Source organism: Thamnophis sirtalis, unplaced genomic scaffold, assembly GCF_051295495.1.
Source record: "Thamnophis sirtalis isolate CommonGarterSnake01/CBP01778 unplaced genomic scaffold, rThaSir2_p1.2 scaffold_15, whole genome shotgun sequence".
In the NCBI taxonomy this organism is placed as follows: domain Eukaryota; kingdom Metazoa; phylum Chordata; class Lepidosauria; order Squamata; family Natricidae; genus Thamnophis; species Thamnophis sirtalis.
The window spans coordinates 2,131,239-2,158,813 of NW_028261395.1; the positions used below are offsets into that span (position 1 = coordinate 2,131,239).

At 37.3% G+C, this 27,575-nt stretch overlaps 1 protein-coding gene and 1 non-coding gene across 3 annotated transcripts; one reads left to right on the top strand and one right to left on the bottom strand.

The window, feature by feature from the left end:
- The first annotated feature begins 376 nt into the window (after positions 1-376).
- MARCHF5 (membrane associated ring-CH-type finger 5) lies at positions 377-22,679 on the top strand. 2 transcript variants are annotated; one of them, XM_087702297.1, is made up of 6 exons: positions 377-669; positions 12,980-13,182; positions 14,388-14,518; positions 16,516-16,699; positions 17,063-17,229; positions 18,927-19,528. In XM_087702297.1, exons 1-6 carry the CDS (start codon positions 626-628, stop codon positions 18,963-18,965), a joined length of 768 nt encoding a protein of 255 aa, XP_087558423.1. In that variant the 5' UTR covers positions 377-625; the 3' UTR covers positions 18,966-19,528. The 2 variants fall into 2 exon arrangements, with proteins under 2 accessions (XP_087558423.1, XP_087558422.1); XM_087702296.1 differs by lacking the exon at positions 18,927-19,528 and adding an exon at positions 20,687-22,679 and having other exon boundaries at positions 380-669.
- On the bottom strand, positions 4,791-4,895 carry LOC148042421 (U6 spliceosomal RNA). The gene has a single exon (XR_015695187.1). It is a non-coding gene; the product is annotated as a U6 spliceosomal RNA (small nuclear RNA).
- Positions 22,680-27,575: the final 4,896 nt, after the last annotated feature.

Consider the following 27,575-nt stretch of genomic DNA (forward strand, 5'->3'; position numbering starts at 1 on the left):
GGGCGGGCGGGCGGTGTGTGAGAGGAAAAGGTGGTGGTGGTGGGGGATTTAAATCCCCTCACGGGTAGCAAGGAGCGGGAGAACTACATCTCCCATGGTGACTTGAGCGCCCGCTGATTGCCAGGGGGAGGAGGAGGAAGAGAAAGGAGGCGGGGCGAGGTGGGGGGTGGGGGCGGGGGAGGGAAGAGAAAGGAGGCGGGAGCGCAGCGGCGGCGGCTCCTCTGTGAGGTAAGAAGCCGGGCGCGTGCGCAGTGGGCCTCCTCGCTCCCTCCCTCCCCCCCCTCTAGTCTCTCTCGCTGATCGGCGTTGATTTCCGCCTCTCCCCTCCCCCCACCCTCTCTATCTGTTTTCTCCGTTTTTTTCTTGTCTCGCGCGCGCACGCGCACGCGCGCTCGCCAGGTGTGAGGCGGCGCTTTTTTTCCCCCCTCAGGGGCGTCTTTTTGTCGCCGTGAGGCGGGGGGAGAAAAAAAAGCGTGTCCGGCCACTCCGGGTTGTGGGGTTTTATTTTTGGTACCACACACTACCACCACACACCTCTCTCCCCTGACAGGCCTCCGGGGGGGCCTTTCCTTTCTGGCGCCTGTTTTAGCCGAGGCCCCCGGGTTTCCCCGCCCCCGGGGAAGTTATGTCGGAACAGGCGGGCTTAGTAGTGTCGCAGACCCTGGACAGGTAAGGAGAAAGAGAGCGAAGAGTGGCGGTGGGTGGGTGGGTGGGAAGTAAGGGGGGGCGACTCGGGGTCACCTGCTGAGGTGCGTCAAGGGGGGCAAAGAGACGGGTGGGGGGGGAAGCCTCTGGGAATGCTGAGGGATAAATCAAAGAGAGGCCGGTGGGATAAAGGGCCCGTGTAGAAATAAGAGGATACTGTTTATTTAGGAGGAAGCGAGGGGAAAAAAAGGTTTGTGGGGGTTGTAATTTGTTGCGTCTTCCAAGAGCAGAAATAAATGACACTTCTGGTATATCCCCCCCCCCGTATATTCCAATTGAAATTGAGTATATTCCAGTTGAAATTGAGTATATTCCAGGTGAAATTGAGTATATTCCAGGTGAAATTGAGTATATTCCAGTTGAAATTGAGTATATATTCCAGTTGAAATTGAGTATATTCCAGTTGAAATTGAGTATATATTCCAGTTGAAATTGAGTATATATTCCAGTTGAAATTGAGTATATTCCAGTTGAAATTGAGTATATATTCCAGTTGAAATTGAGTATATATTCCAGTTGAAATTGAGTATATTCCAGTTGAAATCGAGTATATATTCCAGTTGAAATTGAGTATATTCCAGTTGAAATTGAGTATATTCCAGTTGAAATTGAGTATATTTCAATTTATTCCATTTGAAATTGAGTATATTCCAGTTGAAATTGAGTATATTCCAGTTGAAATTGAGTATATTTCAATTTATTCCAGTTGAAATTGAGTATATTCCAGTTGAAATTGAGTATATTTCAGTTGAAATTGAGTATATTTCAATTTATTCCAGTTGAAATTGAGTATATTCCAGTTGAAATTGAGTATATTTCAATTTATTCCAGTTGAAATTGAGTATATTCCAGTTGAAATTGAGTATATTCCAGTTGAAATTGAGTATATTCCAGTTGAAATTGAGTATATTCCAGTTGAAATTGAGTATATTCCAGTTCAGTGTTTCTCAACCTTGGCCACTTGAAGATGTCCGGACTTCAACTCCCAGAATTCCCCAGCCAGCATTCGCTGGCTGGGGAATTCTGGGAGTTGAAGTCCGGACATCTTCAAGTGGCCACGGTTGAGAAACACTGTTCCAGTTGAAATTGAGTTGATGTAGCAGCTGAAAAGTTGTAACATTATTGATTCGTTAATGGCATTGACTTGGTTTTGTGAATGCATGCATATAATGTTCTGAATAACATGTGTATAATAATCTGATTGTTGTCTGCTCTCAGTTTAGCTTTTTTTTAAAAATAAACAACAACATCCCAGATAGGTGAATAAGGAAGTTAGTGGAATTGAACTGAATTTGGGTGCTGTACAGAATAAGGAGCTTTATGTGGAAACCCCCCCTCCCTCCCTTCTTTTTAGCAATAGCAGTTAGACTTATATACCGCTTCATAGGGCTTTCAGCCCTCTCTAAGCGGTTTACAGAGTCAGCCTATCACCCCCACAGTCTGGGTCCTCATTTCACCCACCTCGGAAGGATGGAAGGTTGAGTCGACCTTGAGCCGGTGAGATTAGAACCGCTGAACTGCAGATAGCAGTCAGCTGAAGTGGCCTGCAGTACTGCACCCTACCCACTGCGCCACCTCGGCTTTTTGCCATATCCTTCAGCATTCATGCTACCAGAGGCTTAATATGATGACATCAACGTACAGGATCTTGCTTGTTTTGTGATCACTGGTAAAAAAAACCATTTGGACTGAAAACGTTGCAGATACAACAATTACAGATTTAGATTGATTTAAGCATGGCTGTAGGCCTAGGCATCAGGTGTCAGTACAAAGAGATGCAAAACAAATTAATGTTAAGTCAATTTGTATAGAATTTACTTTCACCAAGTTTAATGAAGGAATCAAGTTAGTGGTCTCTAACTTTAGTACTACCGTGGCAGGCGAAGCTGTTTGCTGAGAAACTGGGAGAGTGTTATCTGATAGGAAAAGACAGCTTAATCCTTAGCAGAACTAAAATACTAAGAACCTGATAAGGCTTTCCCCCAACTCCTATACAAATGAATTCAAGGTAGAGTGAATTATATAACGAGATACATTTTGTGGCATATACAAAATCTTTGTGCCAATGGGATTTGGTGGAATCCTGCAAAACCAGTATTGTAAGCATCAGATGATTGGGTCAGTTGTATGAACTTACTTACATTAGATATCTGGCTCTTCTGTTAGTCTGTTCAATCTATCATTATCATGGAGTGAATTTTGTGGTGGCTTCCCTCTTCAATGTATAAAAATAATCTTTCTTGATCAGAAAGGATATCATTGGAATAAACTAAAGAACTATGATTTCCATGCTTTTGATATCTCACTGCTTCAGAGGATTGATTAATTAAAAATCTATTTTCTTTCAGTAGGATCAACTCTGGTAGGAGAGAGAATCATGTTCCAAAGTGGTATATAAATTTTACAAAATCTAGGACAATACTTTTGATCGATTGTTGTATAATTGAAAATCAATGTGATTTACTGCTCGATTAGAAGTGGGTAGACCCAGGTTCTAGCCCTCAGGAGCTAGCAAGATGACTATATGTCAGTCTCTTTGTGTCATACTGGGAAATTAAAAAGAACATTTACTTACCTATCCAGAGTGCACCAGCATGGCTAAGAGTCCTTTGTTCTGCTGTGGATAGATTTGGAATAATAATACTATAACCGGTGATTTGTTAGTTGCCAAACAATCTTTTCATCCTGTGTTTGTGGACCATTGCTCTGTACCTCTATGGTAGTTTTGGTTGTTTTATATCTTGGTTTTATTTAAAATATACTTTTTAAATGATGTATAAATATCATTTAATATAATATTATCTTATAGTAAAGGATTGTGTCTAACTTATATAATTAGATGATATTTAAAAAGTCAAAGTCATAGATAAAACTATGAATAGCTATTAATTATGTTAGCTATATATTATCAAGATCAAAGCAGGAATGTCAATATTAGGGAATATGAGCAGAAAAATAAAAGTGTGCTTATATCATATGGACATCCTATAGGCTCCTGCTTGGCTACTATGGGAGCAAGATAATTGAGTTTGGGGGTCAGTTTAGTTGTAAATGTAGTTTAAGGGTGGGGTATCAGTTTTATTAAGGGTGGCTCAGTGCTAAGATGCTGAGCTTGTCAATCAGAAAGGTCGGCCGTTCGGTGGTTCGAATCCCTAGCTCCATGTAACGGAGTGAGCTCCCATTACTTGTCTGAGCTTCTACCAACCTAGCAGTTCGAAAGCATGTAAAAAATGCAAGTAGAAAAATAGGAACCACCTTTGATGGGAAGGTAACAGTGTTCCGTGTGCCTTTGCCAGCCACATGACCACGGAGACGTCTTCGGACAGTGCTGGCTCTTTGGCTTTGCAACAGAGATGAGCATCGCCCCCAAGAGTCGGGAATGACTAGCACATATGTGCGAGGGGAACATTTACCTTTACCTTTATCACTTTTATTAATAGTAAGGATTTTTTTTAAAAATAGGTTTTAGCAAGGAAAAGGAAAAGATATGCAATAACTATGCTGAAGTCTAAGGCTGTACTCCCATACTTTATTAAATCCTATATTAAACTCAGTGGCCTTTTTAACCTAATGAGCATGTGTAACATACACTAGACTTGGAAATTAAAAAAAAATTCTTGGAAGACATGTCAAAACCATTTCTTTATTACTATTACAAAATATATATGAAAATGGACATGTACTTTCTAGGAGTTCATTTTGGTCTGTGATTATAGAAATAAATAATAATCAAATTATGTTTGTTTTAGATTATTTTTTCATGTCAGTATGTTGGAAAAATAAACTGACATCAAGCCAAAAGCAAAATACAAGTTTTGCAGAAAGTAGGTAAACAGAATTTTACAGTTATTTACGGTATCTCACTCTCACTCAACGCCTCTTCACCCAACGTGGGTATAGGCGACTTCCATGGAAATTTATGGCGATCCATGGAAGCTGTTTCGGCTGGATATACCCAAGGGGACGCCAGTCCCAAGGGTCGACAGAGCCCGATTGGTGGGAACAGGGGGCACTACGTGAAGGCCGGGTTGTCGTTTGATAGTTGAGAGGCTATAATTGGCGCATCAACTATCCTTGCCCCCCCAAAAATTATGGAACGCTTCACGAATTTGCGTGTCATCCTTGCGCAGGGGCCATGCTAATCTTCTATATTTACGGTATAGGGGCTTTTATAGTCGAAATTGGACAAATCACAATTATTTATTTATAATAAACTGGCACCATAAATTGCTTCCTAAAGAGACCATGAATATGCAGTAATATTGTGGGGCTTTAAATAATACTGTTTTGCACTTCTAATGTTATTCCTTATGTAAAGCCATGATAAAAAATATATAATCTGAAGGGTTTTTTATTATTTATTGATAGAAGTATACAAAAATCGTTAAAGTTACATTTCCAGCCATGATGCTGCATTAAACAATATCAGATATCCTAAAAACCCTTAATGGGACAATGTTAGATTTTGAGGTGGTGGATGTGTGTAAATGACTGTTATTTAATGTACTGGTTTAGAGTAAGCAATATAATATAATAATTAAAATATCTACCACATACTGAAATATTTATTTAATATTTTGATATTCAAGGTCTCACAGTTTTGGATTTGTCACCTCCACTTTACTTTTTAAACAATCATATGAAGTAGTTCTAGGGATATATGGTTGGTTGAGGGTCACAAGTTAATTTTGTGGCCAAATAAGAATATGAGACTTCCCACATCTAGTTTAATTTTGTGTGCCATGATTCTCAAGGTCTAATAGAATCTAACATTTGTAAAACTATAGAAGAACAAAATATTAAGACATAAATCAATATGTAGTCAATGTTATCATAAGAACACTGTCATCACCCTCCAATTCTCAAAACCTTTGTACGCATCCTTTTTTCGTTTGTCATTCAGATGCTTCATGAGCATTTGTTCCATTTGTAGACAAATTAGATTTAAACATAGCTTCAATTGATATAGTATCTCTGGGATACAATACAATGTTATGTTTTTATTATGGTGATTTATATCTTTTTCCCATATGGCATTCAAGGTAAGATACTTTCCATTAATCCTCAAGTCATTTGAAAAAACATAAGACCCCTTTCTGAGCCAATAACCATTCTAATGTTAGGTAGGAAATGTTTACAGAACAATTCTATGTTACTGCTTTGCATTGATATTGTAATAGCATTATAGTTTACGTGTATGTGTGTGCGCATATACACTTAGCAGAATAGTCATGAGGGTATTGGAAATAATATTTGAAGGCTATGTTATTTCTCTTCTACAAAGATCAGAATAGTACTGGCATTGGTATTCCCTTTGACACCTTATGAAATGAAAATTAGATTTTAAAGCAACAGGTTAGGAAGTATTGATACTTTTGAGAGTCAGTGTTTGAAAAAAATAGTTATTGTGGAAAGCCTAGTAAAAAAAATGAAAGAGCCCAGATTTCTCACTGAAATCATAAATGACCTGGCTTAAATGATATACTTTGGATACATTGTATGTAGGTCTCTGGAGAAATGTTCCAATGCTGTGGTGATGAGTGCATTGTGGGAAATGCTGAAGAGCCAGATGTATGTGGATGACAAGAGTTGAATACCAACTTGATGCCACATAGCCAGTCAAACTACATCTGTATCTCTCTTTTTCCCCAATTCAGCAAAATGTGGACCGAAATTATACAAAGGGGTTTGGAACTCTTGTTTGTTTTTCAAAAACAAAACAGGAAGAAAGTTAGAAGTCATCCCCTCCCCCTCCCTCCCACACACACACCAATAAAGATAAAGGTTGAAAATAGATTGGATTAGATTCAGCTGAGAGTGGACCCCCCAAAAAAAGGTCACCATATGGGAAATGACATAGAACACACATACACATAGATGCAACACGTTTCTACTTAACAAAACAAAATTGAGACGTGTCCTATGGCTACTTTGGTAAATTAATTGGAAAAGATTCCAAAAAACACGCCCTGCATATTTTTTGCCTTTGCATTTTTTCGTCCCAAAGGAATTTTGGGACAATTATGTAAAAAGGCTTAGAACTCTTCCGTCTGTTGTCCAGAAGGATAAACTGCCTGAAAACAGAACATCATGGGACCAAATTTGGGGCGACAGACGAAGCCAAAAAAGAAAGACCAGGCTTGATTTAACCAGAGGTAAAGATAAAGCCTTACCCAGTGCATTCCAGTGGGAGAGGCCATTGGGTGGCATCCGAAAGGGTTCCGGCTGCTCTATTTGTTGCACTCTTCCTTTCCAGTTATGTGGATTTTAAAAGCTATGCACTGCGTGTTTTCCCTAGGAAAAGTCATTGTACCAGATACACATTTGCAGACACTTAAGCTTTATTTTATTCTATAGAATTTCCTCGTATAGCAGTACTATATTAAAGGTGCATTGTCATTCTCTGCCCGTTAACAGCAAAGAATCATTCTTCGTCTGTTTCTATCAATGTTTGTAGAGCCTGAACAGTACTTTACAGTATTTGCACAATGTTACGTAACAGAGGCAGAAGCATACTGACTTTCTATTTAGAATTGAGGGGCTAGTGAGCTGTATCCCTGATCTGACAGATAATTAAGACTATTAAATATATTGTCATCAAGTCACGATAATTCAAGTCACTTTATTGTAGGATAGTAGATGTTTGTATTCTATTTTAAAAAGTAAGGGATTGTATCTGCTTTTATGTAGTTTTTTATGTGCTTAGATTAATGTTAAGATATTATTTTCAACTGTGCATTATTTTTAAAGCTAATTACCACATAACTACTGTACACCATACAAAAATAATTTTGAAACCTTTTTTGTTCTTTAAATATAGCCACTATTTTGAAAAGTAATGTAAAGAAATCATTTCAAATGCTGTGGCTTCCATATGAAAATGCTCAGAATACAGTTTTTAGAATGATTGTTTTAGATACAGTAGCACATTGCTGTCTGTTCTGAGAAAGAAAATAAATGTTCTAAGCTTTTTACATAACAGGTGAAAGAAGACTCTGCTGTCAATAGCATTTAGAATCTTTGGTTCACATGTTTATTAAAAGAAGATCACCTTCCCCAAAGCAGGATTAATTTAAGAAGGCATTTTATCTCACCTTTATTTTTCTGGTGAAGTTACTGACAAGATAAATTAATAACTGTGATAGGTGTTGGGGAAGAGTGGCTGATTAGTGTTACTGACAGAGAATGACAAAGCACATTTTAGTTTGGTGCTACAATATGAAGCTTTGTAGAATCTTTAAATAGAATTGAGACTAAGTGCTTAAATTGCTGCTTAAGATTGTTCACATAATGGCTTTTCAATTCTAAAAACTGAAATTTACTATCTTGTAGATTAAAATATACCTGAAAGTATAATTCAATATGTTTAACAGGATCTTTTTAAATATCTTCACACTGTTCGGGAACCAAGAGTATGCCTTGTACCAGCTGTGCTTCAGTTTAAAGCTGTATTCTTATTCTTGAAAACCAAGGCATGTGTTTTAATGCTTTGAATATACCCTAAAAAAATAGTGAAATGCTTAATTTCAGATAAACTGAAATACTGGCTCATTAAAATGTTGCAATTATTTTTAGATGCAATTATTTTTCTTCTTTACAGTCTAATTCTATTTTTAGTTAGAACAACTGGGATATAAATGACAGTCAAATACAAATGAATCATATTCAAAATTCACAAAAATTATAACAATTAAAAGTTTTGAAATTTCTTGCTTTATTTATATAACATTGAGTGTTGCTGAGGCTTTTGTGTTACTATTTTATTATTTGTCTATTTTAAAAAGGGATAGGAAACTCTTCGCCTTCAAAAGAAAGCTAGTAATACTACTAAACCTCTACTCACTAACAACTCAAGCAGTGCTTGGACCAATAGACTGAGAGGAAACTGCGCTAGAAAGGCAGAAAGGAGCATTTAAGACAGTGTTTCTCAACCTTGGCAACTTGAGGATGTCCGGACTTCAACTCCCAGAATTCCCCAGCCAGCATTCGCTTGCTAAGGTTGAGAAACACTGATTTAAGAAGTTTTACTCTCAGTCTTGGACCAATCAGGCTTTGAGAATACCCACATGTGGGTATTCTTCCACTGGAAAAATAAATCTATGTCCAACAATATATTTTGGATTGTTACATCTTGCATAGAAATGCTATGAACCGTACAAATCTATTCTTTCTTCATCTAACATAAAAATGAAAGGTAATAATTGTGTTGACACCTTGAAAATGGTTGCTGGATTTGTAAAAAGACTATGCCTATATTCTTGTTTTATCCTAACTTATCACACACAGGGCTAACAAAACTGTCAGCGTAAATCTCACACTAGCTGAAAAGTGTGATTCTGAGACTGATTTATATAAATCTCTTTCTGTAAAATTTGAACACAAGTAATAGCCAACATTGTAGCAATAGAATACTAGAAAATAAAAAATATGATCAGTTTGCCCTTTATTAATATTGATTGGAAGAAAAATAATTTAGACCACTTCTTGAAGTTTATAATCATTCAGTGAAATACCTTTGACTGATATGTGAGTGGAGAAAATGGAAAAAGTTGTCTTTTGCCTATATATATTTTGTGTAAAAAGCAATAGATACATAGAATTTTTAAAGGTCTGATTTTTCCCCAATGCTAATATAATAAGCCATATCCAAGAACTTTAAAACATGAAAGGTTATTGTACCTTTCTTAAGAGATAGTAAGGACCATAAGCTGATTTTTAGACTCTGTTTTGTTTGACATGGCAAACTGTTTCTATTTTAGGTTGTTGTCTGATTCCGTACTAGCTAAAAGTAATGTTTTATTCATTACAAGAAATGGAAAATTTGGCAAGAACTAAGATTCTTATGTCAGTGGTTTTATTTAGCTTTCTCCTATATCAATGACAAGATAAATTATCAGAAAGCAATCCTTTACCATTATGGTATTTATTCATATTGTGCTAAAGGTTTAAGACTATAAAAGTAATTATACAATTGTTTTGCAATTCATCCATTGTTTGTGGTGCTGTATGTATTATTTAAACATTTGATAAGTACATATAATGATCCACTGATGCTTTTATTTTTTATCTCATTCAAATGAACATTAACCCTCTTAGTCTGTTGAGTTGCTTCAAGAATATTCCAATATGTGTTTTTCCTCCACTTTATATTAAGTAGCCTAACTATGAGTTATTAAGATAATGAATATGTCCTTTTTCCCTTGATTACAATAATTAGTAATTATAGTTATATAACTATATGACATTGATAAAAAAAATTACCTGTTTAGGTTTATGTTTAAGACTCCATTATTTTGTCATTGATCCAAGAGGGTCTTAATAATCTCACTGAAAACTAGAGCACAGGTAACAAACTTGATCACGTCATGTGACATATCGTGACGCATTGCAATGTTTATTGCCTTTTCGGAGCTGGGATGAGCATGGCCAGTACGTGACATATCTGGCCCGCGAGCCACCAGTTTGACACCTCTGCTGTAGAAAGATGGCATTGCTCATTAATTATCAAAAAGCAGAAATCATGTTGCTTTCCAAAAGTACCAGGAGTGAAAGGTGACATATATGACATAGAGCAAGTGAATTTTTTTAATTATCTAAGTTCTTTTTTCAGGCTTCTAAAAGAAAAGTGCTTATGTTTATTATTCCTTTCCTGTGACACAAAAGAAGTGCAGCTGCAGCACTTTTACTTCATTAAATGCATGGAAGCAACGTTGTTCCTGTTGCCATCAAATGATTTGCTGCAGAATTAGTTACACAGTTATTGTACGATGTGCCCTTAAGTGCTTATGCCAACTTCAAAAAGCACAACACAATTTCTTAAGATGTGTTTTTTTTTTTGAAACCCTGGATATGTTACTAATGCAAGCTTGAGCCAAGCTACTTAGAATTGAAGCCAATGTTTGGCTAGTAATTTTATTTGTTCAGATAGGGTTTAACTTGGCTCCTCTCCTTAATACCATTTGACAATTATAGGCCTAAGTGATGGACGAGTATTATATGTAATCTGCCTCCCACCCAAACATCTATTATTCTTAGAATTTGAGAAGGCTAAAGCTGTTATTAAACAGTGGATTTGAGTTTCAGAGCAATTTAAGTTAAAATTTAATAAAGTTAAACATATTAAGTTTATTAAATTGAAACTGATAAATTAATCAAAGAATCAGAGATGCTTTCCAGCTGCTTACTTATATTCATGTGACCCAAGTTTCACTGGGTATTCTTTAGTTCCCTCTTCAATGTTTTCTACTCGGCATTTCTAGGGGGCAGATAGCATAATACCTTAGATGCCCAGAAGCCATGTCCATGTGCACCAAGCGAGATTTGGCCCCATCTCGTCTCTTCAGCCTGAGACATAAAATCAGGATCTCCACACTATCCAATTTAGCCTTAAGTGGCAATGTACAACTCCGTATTATCAATTGTATAGTATTATTCATGTATTAATGATATCTCATCCCAAATCTATATTTGACCAATTTCACACAGTTATTAAATAATATGGGAGGGAAGAAGAAAGCCCTGTCATATGACACTCGGCTTTGCTGAATCATGGACTCAACTATTGCTCACAGTTACTAGTGGGAAATGCCTACTCTGATAAGACTAGAGCCATTATAAAACCCTCTTTCTCTCAGGGGATCCAGGGAGACATTATATTTGATAGTACTGAATATTGCCAAAAGTTCTCAAAATATAGGAGCTCTAAAAAGATACATATTCTGACAAATGTCATCCCCCAGAGCAACCAATGCCTTATGTGTCCTACATTCTTGCCAAATGACTACATGAGGAGCAACTCGTCCCACTTCCTGGGTACCTTTTCAAAGTACAATTAGTACTTGAATTACGACAAAAATTGGAACCAGAGTCTTGATTGTTGAGCAAAGCAGTCTAAGTGAAATGCCCATCCGACTGCTTCATTCAGTGACTACAATCCTGATGCTGCCAGTTGCACTTGTTAAATAATCTCCAGAGTCATTACGCAGATTGAGAAAAGTTTCTTGCCAAGTTCCAACTATCTTCCATATACGAAAGGGAATTATTCCAAAAAGCTTCAGGATCATATCTTTGGGATTAGACCTCCATTTCCCCTCTCCTCAGTAGGCAACCCTTTTGCTCTCAAAAGGCTCCCTGGAAAAGGGGCAGAATCTCAGGTCCACATAGACCTGAGATTTCCTCCCAGTTGAAATTTTCTCCCAGGAGATGTTTCTTGCTTTCAAAGGGCTGCCAGGATAGAATCTCGGTTTCATGGCAGATACCAGCGGCTTGCAACCTTCCCTGATGGCTTCCCCCATTGACTTTCTGGGGAAATGAGCAGAGAAGATTGCCAACGACATTCACATGATTGCAGGGTGCTTGGCAACTAATTGTAAATATGAACTGGTTGCTCAGATCATGGTCATATTACCATAGGGTTAGTAGTGCAATGTTTTATGAAGGACTTTATGGGTCGCAAGTCATCCATTCCATACCCTCTGTAATCCCAAAGCATTGTTAAAACAGTTGTAAGTCAAGGACTACCTGTATGGCCATTAATTTGGAGCCCAGAAGGGAGTCACTTGCAGATGCTGAAAAAAGTATCTTGCACTCAATATTGTTGCCTTAGCTTTGTTATTTATTTGCTTGTTCGTTTGCTTAGCTGCCCACTCATTTTCAGTCACTTGAGATGGGTTACAAATAATAAAAAACATAATATAAAGAAGTAAAAACAATACCCCCCCCCTCACCCTTCCCTACAATAGCGGACTCCATCCCATTCTGGTTCATTGGCAAAACCAGGTCTTTTAGGATCTTGCGAAAGTGCCAGAGTGGCAGTCTAATCTTTGCAGTGATGATGTTCCAAAGGGAAGGTACCACCATGGAGAAGGCCCTCCTAGTCCCACCAGATGTATCTTCTTAGGAGAGGGGAGCCACAACATTCCCTTGCTTTCTGCTCTGGTGGGTTGGGTGGATGTAATTTGGATGTTATAAACACCACGGTCCGTAACATCAGGGAAGAGATACTCATCCTGTGGTAGATCGATTCTGCCAAAGAAGAAGTGTAGTTGATGAAGATTCTTGCTGAAACTCAGCTTTCCAAATACTAGTCAAAGATGTGATCCTTTCGTTTGGTATTTTTATTGTTGTTGTTCTTGGATGAATAAAAACATTAAAATGCTTCTAGGTTAAATTTTGGCTAGTGACTTTTTTTTAAGAAGAAAGTTTAGAGGCGGTTGAGGATATTTTGCCCTTGTTTGTAATTGTAACTGAGATAAGACTTGTGTTTGAATTGCAGGAGTTGCTGGGTTTGTTTTGCTACCGATGAGGATGACAGAACAGCGGAATGGGTGAGACCGTGCAGATGTAGAGGGTCCACGAAATGGGTTCACCAAACATGTCTACAGCGTTGGGTGGACGAAAAACAAAGAGGAAACAGCACAGCTCGAGTTGCCTGTCCACAGTGCAATGCAGAATACTTGATAGTGTTTCCAAAGCTAGGTAAGACACATGTATTGACTGAAATAGGTTTTTCCTCCCAAGATTTTAAGTATGAGTCTCTCATAGTTGAACATTTGGATATGGTGTGGGAAGCTTTAGGGTTTTCCATTAACACTTAATATTTATTGTTTTATCCTACATGAGATCTTCAAGTGTGGTTTATGGCATCAGGGAAGAATTATTATTAGACAACAAATCAGTAATGGTATGGTATAAATGTCTTAAGTATAAAAGTTCAGTGACACAGAGATATCTGCTTCCAGTCCATATAAACATTACATGAGTTTTTCTTACAAATCATTTTGCTTAAAATTACATCCTTAATATGCAACTATGCTGAAGAAAAAAAAATCACACAGAAAACTGCCAATTTTAATACATGTAAAATTATTATGGTTGATCACACTGCTAGCCAGATGTTTAGGCTGGATTTGGTATTTTTATTCACCCCTCAAATATTTTCCCCAAGACCAGGGATAGGCAGATATCGCTTGATGGTGTAAAAGATAATGTCACAGAATGTAAGCTGTTCCAAGTAGAACTGCCTTTTGTAATTGAGTTTATTATCATCATTATCCCAAATCAATCCATTGCAGGAAATTCTCTTCATTGAAGGTTACGCATGATAATTATCAGATTTGTCACATGGAAGATCAAAAGGATAAAATTCTCTATCCTTTTTAAATTTTGTTTCAATGCTCTTTTTACTACAATAATTATTTTAACATCCGTAAGATATGTTCTTTAATATTTGTAGGTGATTGTAATTGTGATTATTTTGGCATCTCTACACTAAAAGCATTTTCACCGCGTCCCCCAACATTTCTTTTATCCTTGGAAACAAAATTAGAATGATAAGGATAAAAATAAAATTAAGGAGAAAAACTAGGGTGGAACAATATACCACATATTAACTTGTTTTTCAGATCATGATGCAAGAAGTTAGGTTACTAGTTTAGTGTTTTCAATTTCTCCCATTTTCAGATTAAATTGTTTAAGAATACGTGCATTACAGATGAACAATTGGTTACTTGGAAAAGGCACAATAATGGATTAAAAGTCTGAATATATTATACTTCTGAAGAAAGAAACAATTTTATACCATTATAAAATTTAACTAATAAAACATAACTTTCATTTGCCAGTTGCTCCTTTGTCAACTTAGGATGGTTGCTACAGAATCTCATTTCTTCTTTGCATTATAGGTCCAGTTGTTTATGTCTTGGACTTAGCAGATCGTCTTATCTCAAAAGCCTGTCCGTTTGCTGCGGCTGGGATAATGGTGGGCTCTATCTACTGGACAGCTGTCACCTATGGAGCTGTAACAGTGATGCAGGTTCAGATAATGTTGTAAATGTTAAATTACTGTAGTTGAGCTGGGAACTGCTAAAGATTTGCTGAAGACGCCCTTGAGGAGGGAGGGTAAGAAAGAGAATTCCAAGGCAGGATTGGAAAACCCAATTTACCACACCTAGATCCAGGTTATGTTTCCTTCATCCTTGTGGGGGGTTTGCTCCTTACATTTGTCATTATGATTCTACGGGGAGTTTTCAATTTACAATTGGTTCAACTAATGACCCTTCAAAATAACGATGGGCCTGAAGTTTTTTGGTCCATAAAACATTATGCCACGCTGTCTTCCCATAGTTACATGATTGCATTTTGGGCACTTTGCAATTCATTACAAGCAATTGAGAGCCGAGGTGGCGCAGTGGTTAGGGTGCAGTACGGCAGGCCACTTCAGCTGACTGCTATCTGCAGTTCGGCGGTTCAAATCTCACCGGCTCAAGGTTGACTCAGCCTTCCATCCTTCCGAGGTGGGTGAAATGAGGACCCAGACTGTGGGGGGCGATATGCCGACTCTGTAAACCGCTTAGAGAGGGCTGAAAGCCCTATGAAGCGGTATATAAGTCTAACTGCTATTGCTATTACTAATTGCAACATCCCACAGACAAATGAATGCATTTTGCAACATTTTTTGCCAGCAAAAAACATGTATTCAGAATAACAGTTTCACACTTAAAACCACATAGTTTGCTTATTAGCCATAATGTTTTGCTTAATGACTGCTACAAAAAAATGATGTAAAATGGGGTCCGGTCATGTGAATGCCTCAACTTAAGTGCAGTGATTTATGACTGGAAATCCAGTCCCATAAGACGAATCTTACCTGTATTACTTCAGCAACTGGTAAAGACATTTGTGACAAAGGAAGTGGCAATTGCTCTTGACTAATCTTTAAAAATCTAATCTGGACATGAGACCACCTATAGAAATAAAAGACTCCTATAAATAACATTTGAGAGCCATTCCATTGTTTGGCCCTCTAAAAAAATCCACAAAATAAGGCAGTGTCAAACCTCTATATACTGTTGTTATGAAATCATATGGACATGTTCATGTGTTATTAGGAGTCAAGCTTGACACAGAGATATTTTATATTATCGTATATGAAGGCATTTGTAATTCAGGTTTATCAAACATGAAGGCATTTGTAATTACAGTACATATTTCAAGCAAGTACAACCCAGTTTCTTCATATAGCTAATGTCATTAAAATATTCCTACTAAGAGCAGAACTCTATAACTAAAAAGATTCAGGCTTAATGAGCATTTTTCCAATTTTAATGCCTTAAATAGTTATCTAGATTGATAAGATTCAGATACCAGATTGGTTCTATTCACAGAGCATACTTTGGTTGACAAAGCTACTTGCTGGTGTACTGTTGATTGTATTGTTAATATCGTTGTGCTAAAAGGAAGTGAGGAGGTCACTTTTGTTATGTTTGTTTGATGTATATTTTTGTCACTTTTTAATTTGTTACTTCCCTTCTCTTTCCCTTTTATGTTAGTTTGTATATTAATATTGGATGTTGAAATCTAATAAAGATACAATTACAAAAAAAAATTATGCTGCCAACACAACTTATTAAGATCACGTTGTAATAAATTATAAAACTAGATCTAAATAAATACTTTACAAATAATAAAAATAGATAATTAGTCTTAAATGGTGCTAAATAAAGTTTATCCACATGTCAGTTTCCAATTTTTTTGCTGGCTGGGTAGAGGTGTCCCAGTATAATAGTATAGTATAATGCTATTTGTATTCCCTGGAAGTGATTTGGTATTTTCCAGCTCTTCTGTAATATTTTCTGAATAGATTTGTTCAACTGAAACTATTCTTCTTGCATAATTGAAAAGGGCCAGATCGGGTTAATAACACACTTGATAAAAATTCTTTGAGTAATCCTTTATAAAATGATGTATGCGTTAACAAAAATGAGGTGCTTGTCATAGTTAGGTAGTAATGTTTAGTTTCGCTTTGGTCAGGTTGTGGGTCATAAAGAGGGCCTTGATGTCATGGAGAGGGCAGATCCATTATTCCTGTTAATTGGACTTCCAACCATCCCAGTTATGCTTATATTGGGAAAGATGATCCGCTGGGAGGACTACGTGCTTAGATTGTGGCGAAAGTACTCTAACAAACTGCAGATACTGAACAGCATATTTCCAGGTAATGCTACAAAATCTTAATATCTGGGCTGGGCTTGGTTTCAGTGAGAAAGAATGAAATGGTAGAGAAAATTTCTCTGTCGTTAAGGAAAAGCCTGTCTAGCACAGTTTTTGCTGCTTCTGGTTGAATTCTATCTCAATTGACGAGGTATGTTGAAAAAAACCCAAAATATATACAATAAACTTATTTTGTATAGCATTATTAAAATTCATAGTTTGTTTAATGGAATTTAGTACAAAAATGTAGTATAAAGAATTCTGAACATGAATAAAATTAAAATACTGCATTGAAAAGTTTGTTGCATAAAAATGTATAATGTATATAAATCCTAATATTTAGTTAGGAAATGGTATTTTCCTTCAGGGATTGGATGTCCTGTTCCTCGTATTCCAGCTGAGGCTAACCCTTTAGCAGATCATGTCTCCGCCACTCGTATCCTATGTGGAGCTCTTGTCTTTCCCACAATCGCCACAATAGTGGGAAAATTGATGTTCAGCAGTGTTAATTCTAATCTTCAAAGAACAATTTTGGTAAGATGAAGTTTCCTTGTAGAAGTAAACCTGCAAGATTATAGAAACATTTCTATAATCTCTTTAAACATTTGTCATCTCTTTACGTAATTGTTTTTATACCCCTTCTGCTAAATAATGCTCTGTATAATAAATACCTAAATTCTCATTTTAAAACTGTAAAGAACTGCGTGTAAATATGGATGGTCAGAATGTTCAATGAGCAAGAAGAGGCTGGCAGTTCCCTAATCCGGATGCAGGAGGTGGCTACCAATGGTTACATTCTTGGGCAGAGGTAGAAGACCTGGTTCACATCCTATTTGATTGTACCTGTATAAGAGGATGAATGAGAGACGGGTATCTTGGTCTCCATAGCAAAGGAATGACCCATTGGTATCCCCTTATCAAAACAACTTACCTTACGTGTGGCCAGAATCTGAAAATGACATTTAACACAGCACAGTACTTAAGCAAAATGGTTTGGTTGAGATCTGCATATGTGGGACTGATTGGGGTAGATTGTAGGGGTGACATCGAAATATAATTTTATCACATTTTATATCTTAAATTATTGTATTTTATTCTAATTTCATTTTCAATCATTTTGTCCAATTCCATTTTAAATTGCTTTTATAAAATTTTAGTAATAATTTGTTTGTGGAACTCTGCCCTTTGATATGGCCTAGGGACTAATCAATAAAATAAATAAATAAATCAATAGAGTACATTCTTGGACAATGGCAGATGAACACAAGTGGTTCTTAAGTGGTTTTGATAATGGCTTTTGTGTTGCAATTTTATTTTTGAAAGAATTTTACTTGGATGTTATTGGCAGCAGTTATGCACTTGTAAGCTGTAGGGTAAATAAAGATGGGGTAGACATTTTGTAAATAAACAAGATGGGGGGGGGGGTAAAAATAGGTATCCAGGTTTCCAAAGCCACCCTATTTAACCTGCAGAGATGATTGGATAGGAACCCTACCTCCTGTTACTGGATAATGGTTACCCAACAATGGTGGTTCCTGGTATATGGACAATTACTGAGAATTCTGGAGTTGAGGTCCACTCACCTTCAATTTGCCAAACTGAACCAGATGCAGTTCCTTATTCCTAATTCATTGTTTTGACTAAACAATAGATAGGAAAGTCAGCTTACATAGAGTTGTGCAGGTAGAACCAAGGCTCAGATTCAGTTTAGTGTCTTCTAGATCATAATGGCCAGAACTATGTGTCGTCAAGGTTCAAAATACTTTATATATATAAATGCATAAATTTACAACAGCAGCTTCTGTGCTGCTTGTTATCACTTAAATTACAGTATTCAAAAGTTATTCTTTTATATAATTGCTTTTTCATCAGCTAACTACGTAAATCAAGGCTGCATACAAGCTAGTTAACTGTGGATATCAAGGTTACATGAATTACTGTAATTAGAAATATGACATCCAAATATTATTATGTAACATAATTAAATTTTTATTACTGCTACAGGAAGATAAAGGGGAACTTTAAATGCAAATATATGTTATAAGAGAACTGGAAATAAAATATGTTACTGAAAAACATGGCAAATGAGCAAATGAACATTTCACCCCATCTATTCAATGAAGCCTCGGTCCATCAGTTAGGGAATGTATGAGAAAGAAATTTGGGCAACACATATAGAATTCCCATTAAAATACAGACTAATAAATTAAGAATACAGTTTTCTTATTTAGTTTCCAGGATTCTGTAATCTAATCCCTTCCTGGCATTAAATCTTATTAATAAGACTGAATCTGGCTTCGTGGTGCTGTTAGCAGCTTGACACACACGGAACTTGATGATGTGGAGAAATGCAGCACTTGCTACTGAGAAACGGGGAGGATAGCTGCTGGAAGAATTTTGTCAAAAGGCTTAACCCAAAAGGTGGGATTAAGAGAGCATAAAATGAATAGCATCGCTTGTGAGGCAGCAAAGGAAAGAAAAAGCTGTCTCCTTTGAAGGGCGAGCAGTAAGAGAGCTTTTTGGAATATAAAATCTGAGATTAGTGGGGAAATAAGGCCCCCGGACAGCTTAGAATCTGTGCAGGAAGACTGGACTGAATCCAAGATTAGGCAAAAAGCCACTGTTCAGATTTAAGGTTGAATACTGAAGTGTTCTGAAAACAAATCTGGGAGCAGAGTATTACAAAAAGATCGAAATGGAGGAGATGACATTTGACAGAGATGAAGATATTCAATAAACTGATGAGGTGACAATGACTTTTTTTAAAATTAATTAATTAATTTAATTAATTTTTTTAAAATTAATTTTTAATTTAATTTTTTAATTTTTAATTAACTTTTCCCTGAGGGGACTCAGGGCGGCTCACAATTCAAGGGGAGGGAAGTACAAAACAAGTTATACACATGAGACAATACATCGTTAAAAAAGCACAACAGTCATACAATTCGAGTGGGGTTGAAATCTTTAGCCCAGGCCTGTCGGGACAGCCAGGTTTTAAGGGCTACGCGGAATGTCTGGAGGGTGGTGAGGGTTCGAATCTCCACGGGGAGATCGTTCCAGAGGGTCGGAGCAGCCACCGAGAAGGCTCTCCTCCGGGTAGTTGCCAGTCGACACTGGCCGGCGGATGGAATTCGGAGGAGGCCTAATCTATGGGATCTTATTGGCCTAGTGGAAGTAATTGGCAGTAGGCGGTCTCTCAAGTTTTGGCAACGCTATTCTGGATTAAGCATTTTTAGTTTTGCTAAAAGATGGAAAATGAAACTTCAAAGAATAAAAATATAAACACATTCCATTATGCTCTTGTTCAGCAAAATAAGTGGTAACATTTGGATGAGAGAGAGACACGAAATAAAGTTGAAAGAAATGTTGAACCTGCTGATTTTGAGGGGATGCTGAACTTCCAAGCAGGGAGATCATGCAAGAAATTGACAAATGTGAAGTGAGAAAATGAGATGGGGGGGGGGCAATCATACGCATGAAGTTGCTACCCAGAATTATAGCATAATATTACCCAGGGATTGAGAAATTAGAATCCAAATCTGATTCTCAAGGTTATTTGAACTGGGGGGGGGAGGATTACAGAAAGAACACCTCCCTCCCATTGAATGGATTAAGAAAACCCTTCTAAAGTAATATGTAAAATCAGCATGAAATATTTTTTTTATAAGAGAAACATTTCAGAATAACATTATGATAGGACATTGGTTCCCAAAGTTGGCAACTTTAAGACTTGCGGACTCCAACTCCCAGAATTCTCCAGCCAGCTCTGCTGGCTGGAGAATTCTGGGAGTTGAAGTCCGCAAGTCTTAAAGTTGCCAATTTTGGGAACCACTGTGATAGGGAACGGCATGTTTCCAGTATTTATATAAAACTGCTTTAATTAACCTAACTTCAATGCATATTACAAATGTGTATAAAAAGCCACATTTAAAAAAAAAAGATTGAATTTTATCTGGTAGGCCTTGAATAATTGTCCCCTTTTTATTTTTAGGGTGGAATTGCTTTTGTTGCTATAAAAGGAGCTTTCAAAGTCTACTTCAAACAGCAGCAATATTTGCGACAAGCTCATCGGAAAATTTTAAACTACCCCGAGCAAGAAGGAGCATAAACGACTACAATACGCCTGTCAAGACTCTTACAATCTCACTTCCTATATTCTGCAACGATTCTATTAGTTAGCTACGGGAGCCGAGATTGGATGAGATGCTGCTGCATTTTGTATCTCTCCCCTTTCCACATAAGACTAATAAAAGACTATAATGTCAAGGTGAATCCTACTTAGTTGTTAAGCTTAAGAATGTAATTTGTTTCCATTAATGTGTTTTTCTTTGTGGCAGGAGACATCTGAATCCATTTCTTGTGGGGATATATTGCCTTTTGGGGTTTTTTTGAAACAGCCAAACACTTATGAAGTCAATAAATTATGTGCAGACTGTTTTGAAATATCTTTTGTATGCTCATTGCAGTAAATTCATAACTCTTTGCTAGTCAACCTGCCGAAGTAGCCGACGTTTCTAGAATGTTAAAAATTGAACATGCTTGTTCTTAATAAGCACTTGGAATATTAACGTAATATTTTTTTTTTATTTAAAAGTTTCATCCGATGGTTTACCTTTAGTCCTTGCGTCGTAAGTTGTACTACATACAACTGAGTCGCGTTTGCCTGCTGTGAAATGAAAACAGTGAATCACAATCTGCTTTGTAACCAAGTTGCAATATTGGAGTTATTGCTTTGTACCAATGTACTATGGAATCCCGGTCAAACGATGGATATTATTAGTCCAAGATAAATATAAAAGTTAAGGTTCAAAACCAGGACTGATAACATGCAGCTATATGTAGAAGTATTCTGCATATACTTCCAATAGTATCCAGGAAATTATAAACATAATACAAATTGTATTTACTAGTAGGGCTTTTTAAAATAGAAATTGTTTTCATATTTTACTCGTATGACATCTGGTACTTTACTGGTTTTGTTTTGAGAATGCATTTTCTAAGTCTTTTTGATTTTGATGGAATCTCCCAGCAAATACTTGGAGTAGTGGTACTAGTTCTACGTACGCACACAGGGAAGCCCTTCTCTAGTAAACAAAATGGGTTTCTTAGAACATAAAAGAGTTGAGATTTAGGAATGGTACTTGAGCAATCTTTTTCTCGACAAAAGAAATAAGCATATCAGTGTGAAGTCGTATTTATCTATGTAATCAATTCCTGGGATTACTGGTGGCGTTTGTGTCAGCAGCATTAGAGAACTAGATAATGCTAGATTCAACAGGATTAAATATTCACTGTAAATGGTAGAAACCTATTCTTTTTAAGGATTGCTAAATAATTCTTCATCAGAAATTAAAAGAAAATGGGCTTCATGTTCGTTTGCAATAATGTATGCTAACAAAGTACGATTTTTCTGAAGTGAGCATTATTTTAACGATAGAAATGTACTATTTTAAAATGTATAAAATGTATATTATGACCAACTAGTATTCCGGTATTAAAGTATGTGAAGAAATATAAAGTGTAGAATACTAGTTGTATCTTCTAACTATTGAAAAGAAATACAAGGTTAATTCAGTTGGACTCTGGAATTATTACACCCAGAGAGCGCGCAAGAGAGCTGTATTTGCAAACTGCTGGATTTCTTCTTGGATTTCCAGTCCTTATAAATACTTCGTAAAATTCTTTTGAGGAAAAGTCTTGTGGGTGTGTTATTTCTGGTATAGGCGCTTTGTTACCTGCTGGGTTTTTTTTTTAAAAGATAACACATAGTCTCATAATGTCACCTGGTGCAGTGTGTGGATTTGAAATTTATTCTGTGATTAAACTCCATAAGACTATTCTGTACCTTCTGATTCAAATGTACTGTGAATAATGTGGAATTATTTTCAATTCAGTAGCAAAACCATTATTCTGTTGTGCTGTTTAATGTTTCTGTTGTTGTGATCACATATTGAATTAGATTGAATAAATTTTTTTACATTTAATTGGAGGGCATTAAATATTTTTAACAACAAAAAATAGAACCTCGACGGCCATAATTAACTCTGCTAATAAATAATCTACAAATAGGTTCTCTCAGAACTATTTTGCTATTCACTTTATGACACAACGTTCAGAAGGTTGAGATGCAAATATTCAGAATTATTTTGAATATTTTGCCTTTTATTATTCAGTACAGATCAGGGGTGAAACTCAGCAGGTTCTGGAGAACTGGTAGTGGAAATTTTGAGTAGTTCGGAGAACTGGCAAATACCACCTCTGGCTGACCGTGGGAATGGGGATTTTGCAGTATCCTTCTTCCCCTGCCACGCCCACCAAGCCACGCCTACAGAACCGGTAGTTTAAAAAAAAATGCATTTCACCACTGGTACAGATTCTGGGAAGAGGTTACTATTTTACTTAATTTTGATATGAGTTTTCCATTGTTCTCTTCCCCATTTTTTTTAGCTTAATAGTGCATGTCTAAAGTGAGCAAGCCTTCCATGTTCTGCTTCAGCATGCCATAAACCCATCAATTGCTTGGAGCTGACCCGTTTACTTGAATGGAGGAACCAGCTTTTTTCATACATGAAGGTGAGGAAAACAGGGTTCGGTGTATAATCTTCCACCAAGTGGAATTGGCCAATAACAAATTGCTGAGTTTGAAATTGCTTTCTAATTCTTAGAAATTGCTAAGAATTAGATCTTGCTTGTTTGCTATAAGTATTATTGAGTAGTTCAGTTACATGAAGAAAGCATTATGATTCTTTTTTAATTGAGGATAATATACTGACACAGGTGGCTTTTTGGGAAAAAAATGCTTTTGCCAGTTTTATCTAAATACAAATGACTGTAGTATTTGTATTTAATTTTGAGGTTTTCACTGCTTCCGTGCATCCAGCTTTTACACAGATATGTGGGGCACAACATATCAGTGATGATGAAACAATTTAACTTCCATTTGTTTAACTGAAGTTTCCCCTCCCCGCCCCCTCCTGAAAATTCCATAATGAACAATGAAAACAATACAATGCAATTTTGGGAAAGATGGGTTTATTGTAACAATGTAACTAAAAGGTTCTTCGCGCCTCCCCTGGATTCTGTCTGCACCTCCCCAAGGGAAGTACACCTTAGTTTGCGCAAGGTGGCGCAGTGGTTAAATGCAGCACTGCAGGCTACTGCTAGATCAGCAGGTCAGCGGTTCAAATCTCACCGGCTCAGGGTTGACTCAGCCTTCCATCCTTCCGAGGTGGGTAAAATGAGGACCCAGATTGTTGGGGGCAATATGCTGACTCTCTGTAAACCGCTTAGAGAGGCCTGAAAGGCCTATGAAGCGGTATATAAGTCTACTGCTATTGCTATTGCTAGTTCCGAAACCCCTCATTTATCTAATGCAATTTTATGTGAACCTTTGCTTTACTTACTTTGATGTTATCTCTTATAAGAAGGATATTGTAAGCTTCCCAGTCTACTCTAAATGGTATAATCAGAAAATGTTAATCACCAAGTAACGAATTAAATTTATAGCGAAAGCAAAACATGAACGCTGGAACATGCCTGGTATGCGTCATCTGACTTCGCCTGCTGTTGTAGTTAAGTCAACACTAGTTTTAATTAAGATCCTCTGTAAATAATTGAGAGCAGTTATGCACATTCATCCTGACTGCATTATGAAGGGACTATATACACTGTCAAGGCAACATTATTGTAAAGTAATAATCGTTTCGATAGAACAGCAGGAAGGCGTTAGCAAAACAATTTTTACGAGCGGTTCTACGCCTTGCTGCATCAAAAATGTTTAGATTGCTGTTTTTAATCTGTCGGTTAATTAAAGGCTTCTTGAGAGAGTAGAAGGACCTAAACAGATGCCTTCTGCTGGTGCTTTTGTTCAGTAAGCCTTTGGAAGGCGTTGCCTTAATTTCTGTCATCATAGCACGGAGCAGGGATAGGCCTAGTGATGCACAGGATATTAAATGTGTTCCTAGACGGTTCTACCACAAAACGGCGGTAGACTAAAGCGCACTCGACGAAAGCGCGTACCTGACGTCATCACAGCGCGACAAAAACATCACGCTGTGAGCGGTAAAGTTAAAATTAACGTGAAAACCTTACCCTAACCCCCCCAAACCTAAACCTAGCGCTAAACCTAACGCTAACCCTTAACCTAACCCTAACGCTTAACGTAACCCTAAACCTAACCCTTAACCTAAACCTAAACCTTACCTTTACGTGAATCGGCGTGCTTTAAAAGCGCTTTTTAAAGCGCCCTTTTTTCTCCGCGGTCGTATTTGTCGCGCTGCTGATGACGTCAGGTACGCGCTTTAATCGGGCGCGCTTTAGTGGACCGCGGTTTTGTCGTGCCACATTCCTAGACACCTACCTTGGCATCTCTGGATTCCCTCCTACACTAGTTTCAATATTGTTTTAGATTCTTAATTAAAAGCAATAACTGGGCAACAGGGCAAACTCAGAAGCTGACATCTTAATTTCTAGACAGTCCCCGACATATCCCCCAGTATAATTGTTTAAAATAATGGTGGAAGAGCCCAACTTGTTTTGGAGTGTCGTGTCTGAAAGAAAACAACAACAAAAGAGAAGTTGGATACTAGTTTTCCTGAAGGTGATGAAAGAATCTCACCTGCTTACCATCTGCCTAATGTGTAATTGGGGCACGGCCTGCCTGTACAGTCAGCACTTTTATGAGAACTCTAAATACGACATGGGTGTTTCCCCACAAACTACCAAATATTCCATTTTGGGACAAGCAATATCCAAACTGCAAATGGCAAAACAAATCATAGACAGGAGGGAAAAGGATAAAACTCGTGGTTAAATAAATCCAGATTCTTCTATCCTTTGAGATTTGACCTTCATTCATTCTGTATTTATCAAATTATATCCAGCTACGTCTTTTGTATTGGTTATTTCTCCATTGGCTACATTTATTCAGCACCCATTAATCTTGATTCATCTTATTGTTTGACATGCGTGTCTTTAGTTACAGTCTACATTACATATGTTGCAAATATTGCACGAGAATCCTCAAGGGGAAAACAACTCAAGAAGCGTGGGAAATTTTGAAAAACGGGATTACAAAAGCCCAGTCTAGCACAATACCAATGAAGAAGAAAAATAACAGCTCCCAAAAGAAACCAGCATGGCTGCATAAAGAACTCTCTGACAAATTGAAAGACAAAAAGATAAGTATAAAAAGTGGAAAGGGGGAGACATAACTACGGCAGAATATCAGCAAATAGCCCGAGCCTGTAAAGATGAAGTAAGGAATGCTAAGGGTCACAATGAAGAAAGGCTTGCCACAAAAGTAAAAAATAACAAAAGCTGCTTCCAACGTGTTAAAAACAAGAAAAACGTTAAGGAAACAATTGGTCCATTGCTGGGAGAAAGTGGCAAGAAGGTGACAACAGGGAGAAAGCAGAACTATTTAACTCAAAGGGATAAAACAGTCCAACCTATCAAAAACAGCACCACAAAAATCAGATTAGGAACACACATTGAAATAGGGAAGAAAATGGTAAGTGAGCACCTGTCTACCCTAGATGAGTTCAAATCACCAGGACTGGATGGATTACACCCCAGGTTCTGAAGGAACTGGCAGACGAGATCTCAGAACCACTGAACTATATCTTTCAGAGATCCTGGAGCACCGGGGAACTGCCAGAGGACTGGAAAAGAACTGATGTGGTTCCCATCTTCAAAAAAGGGGGAAAAATAGATCCAGGAAACTTTAGATCTATCAGCCTGACCTCAATACCAGGAAAGATTCTGGAAAAGATAATCAAGCAACAAATTAGCGAACACCTAGAAGTAAACAAAATAATAGCTAAAAGCCAACATGGGTCTGTCAAAAACAGATCATGCCAGACTAATCTTATTGCATTCTTTGACAAAGTGACAAAATTAGTGGACCAGAGGAATGCCGTCGATATAGTTTACTTAGACTTCAGTAAGGCATTTGATAAGGTAGACCATAACCTACTACTAGATAAAGTAGAAGAATGTGGGTTGGACAGCATCACCACCAGATGGATTCGTAACTGGCTGACCAACCGCACTCAACGTGTAGTCCTCAATGGAACTGCATCTACATGGAGGGAAGTATGCAGTGGAGTATCCCAAGGCTCTGTTTTAGGTCCAATACTCTTCAACATCTTCATCAATGATTTGGATGAGGGAATAAATGGGGAACTCATCAAATTTGCAGATGACACCAATCTGGCAGGAATAGCCAACACTCCAGAAGACAGGCTTAAGATACAGAAGGATCTGGACAAACCTGAACATTGGGCACTATCTAATAAAATGAAATTCAATGGTGAACTGGGAATGTCTAGTTTAATGAAAAGAAGGACTAGGGGAGACATGATAGCAGTCTTCCAATATCTCAGGGGTTGCCACAAAGAAGAGGGAGTCAAACTATTCTCCAAGGCATCTGAGGGTAGAACAGTTACTGATCAACAAAATCACTTTCCATCAGTTCTAAAGGTTTTGTTCAGTAGCAGTTGATGCTAGAAAATTGTTACATCAATACATCAATACCAGCTGCTTAAATTCCAGAAAATAAATCCATATTGAACATAGCAACAATTATTATATGCACATGGCACAAAGGCTTATCAAAATTTAGATACACCCACTTGTCAAATCAAGAATTGAATATCTCCATAGACTGGTTTCATGTACAACACATGGACCTACGACAATTATCTTCACATTTGATTATAACAGCTTGATATTATTTTTTTGTTGCGTGACAAAAATCAGTGTGGGTTAAACCCGTGCCGATTTACCATTCAGGACCAAGTTTATTGATACTGTGTGGTGTGCAGCATACTTAAAGAAGATTAACAATGTGGCCAGGGGAAAGCTAAGATAATGTGCTG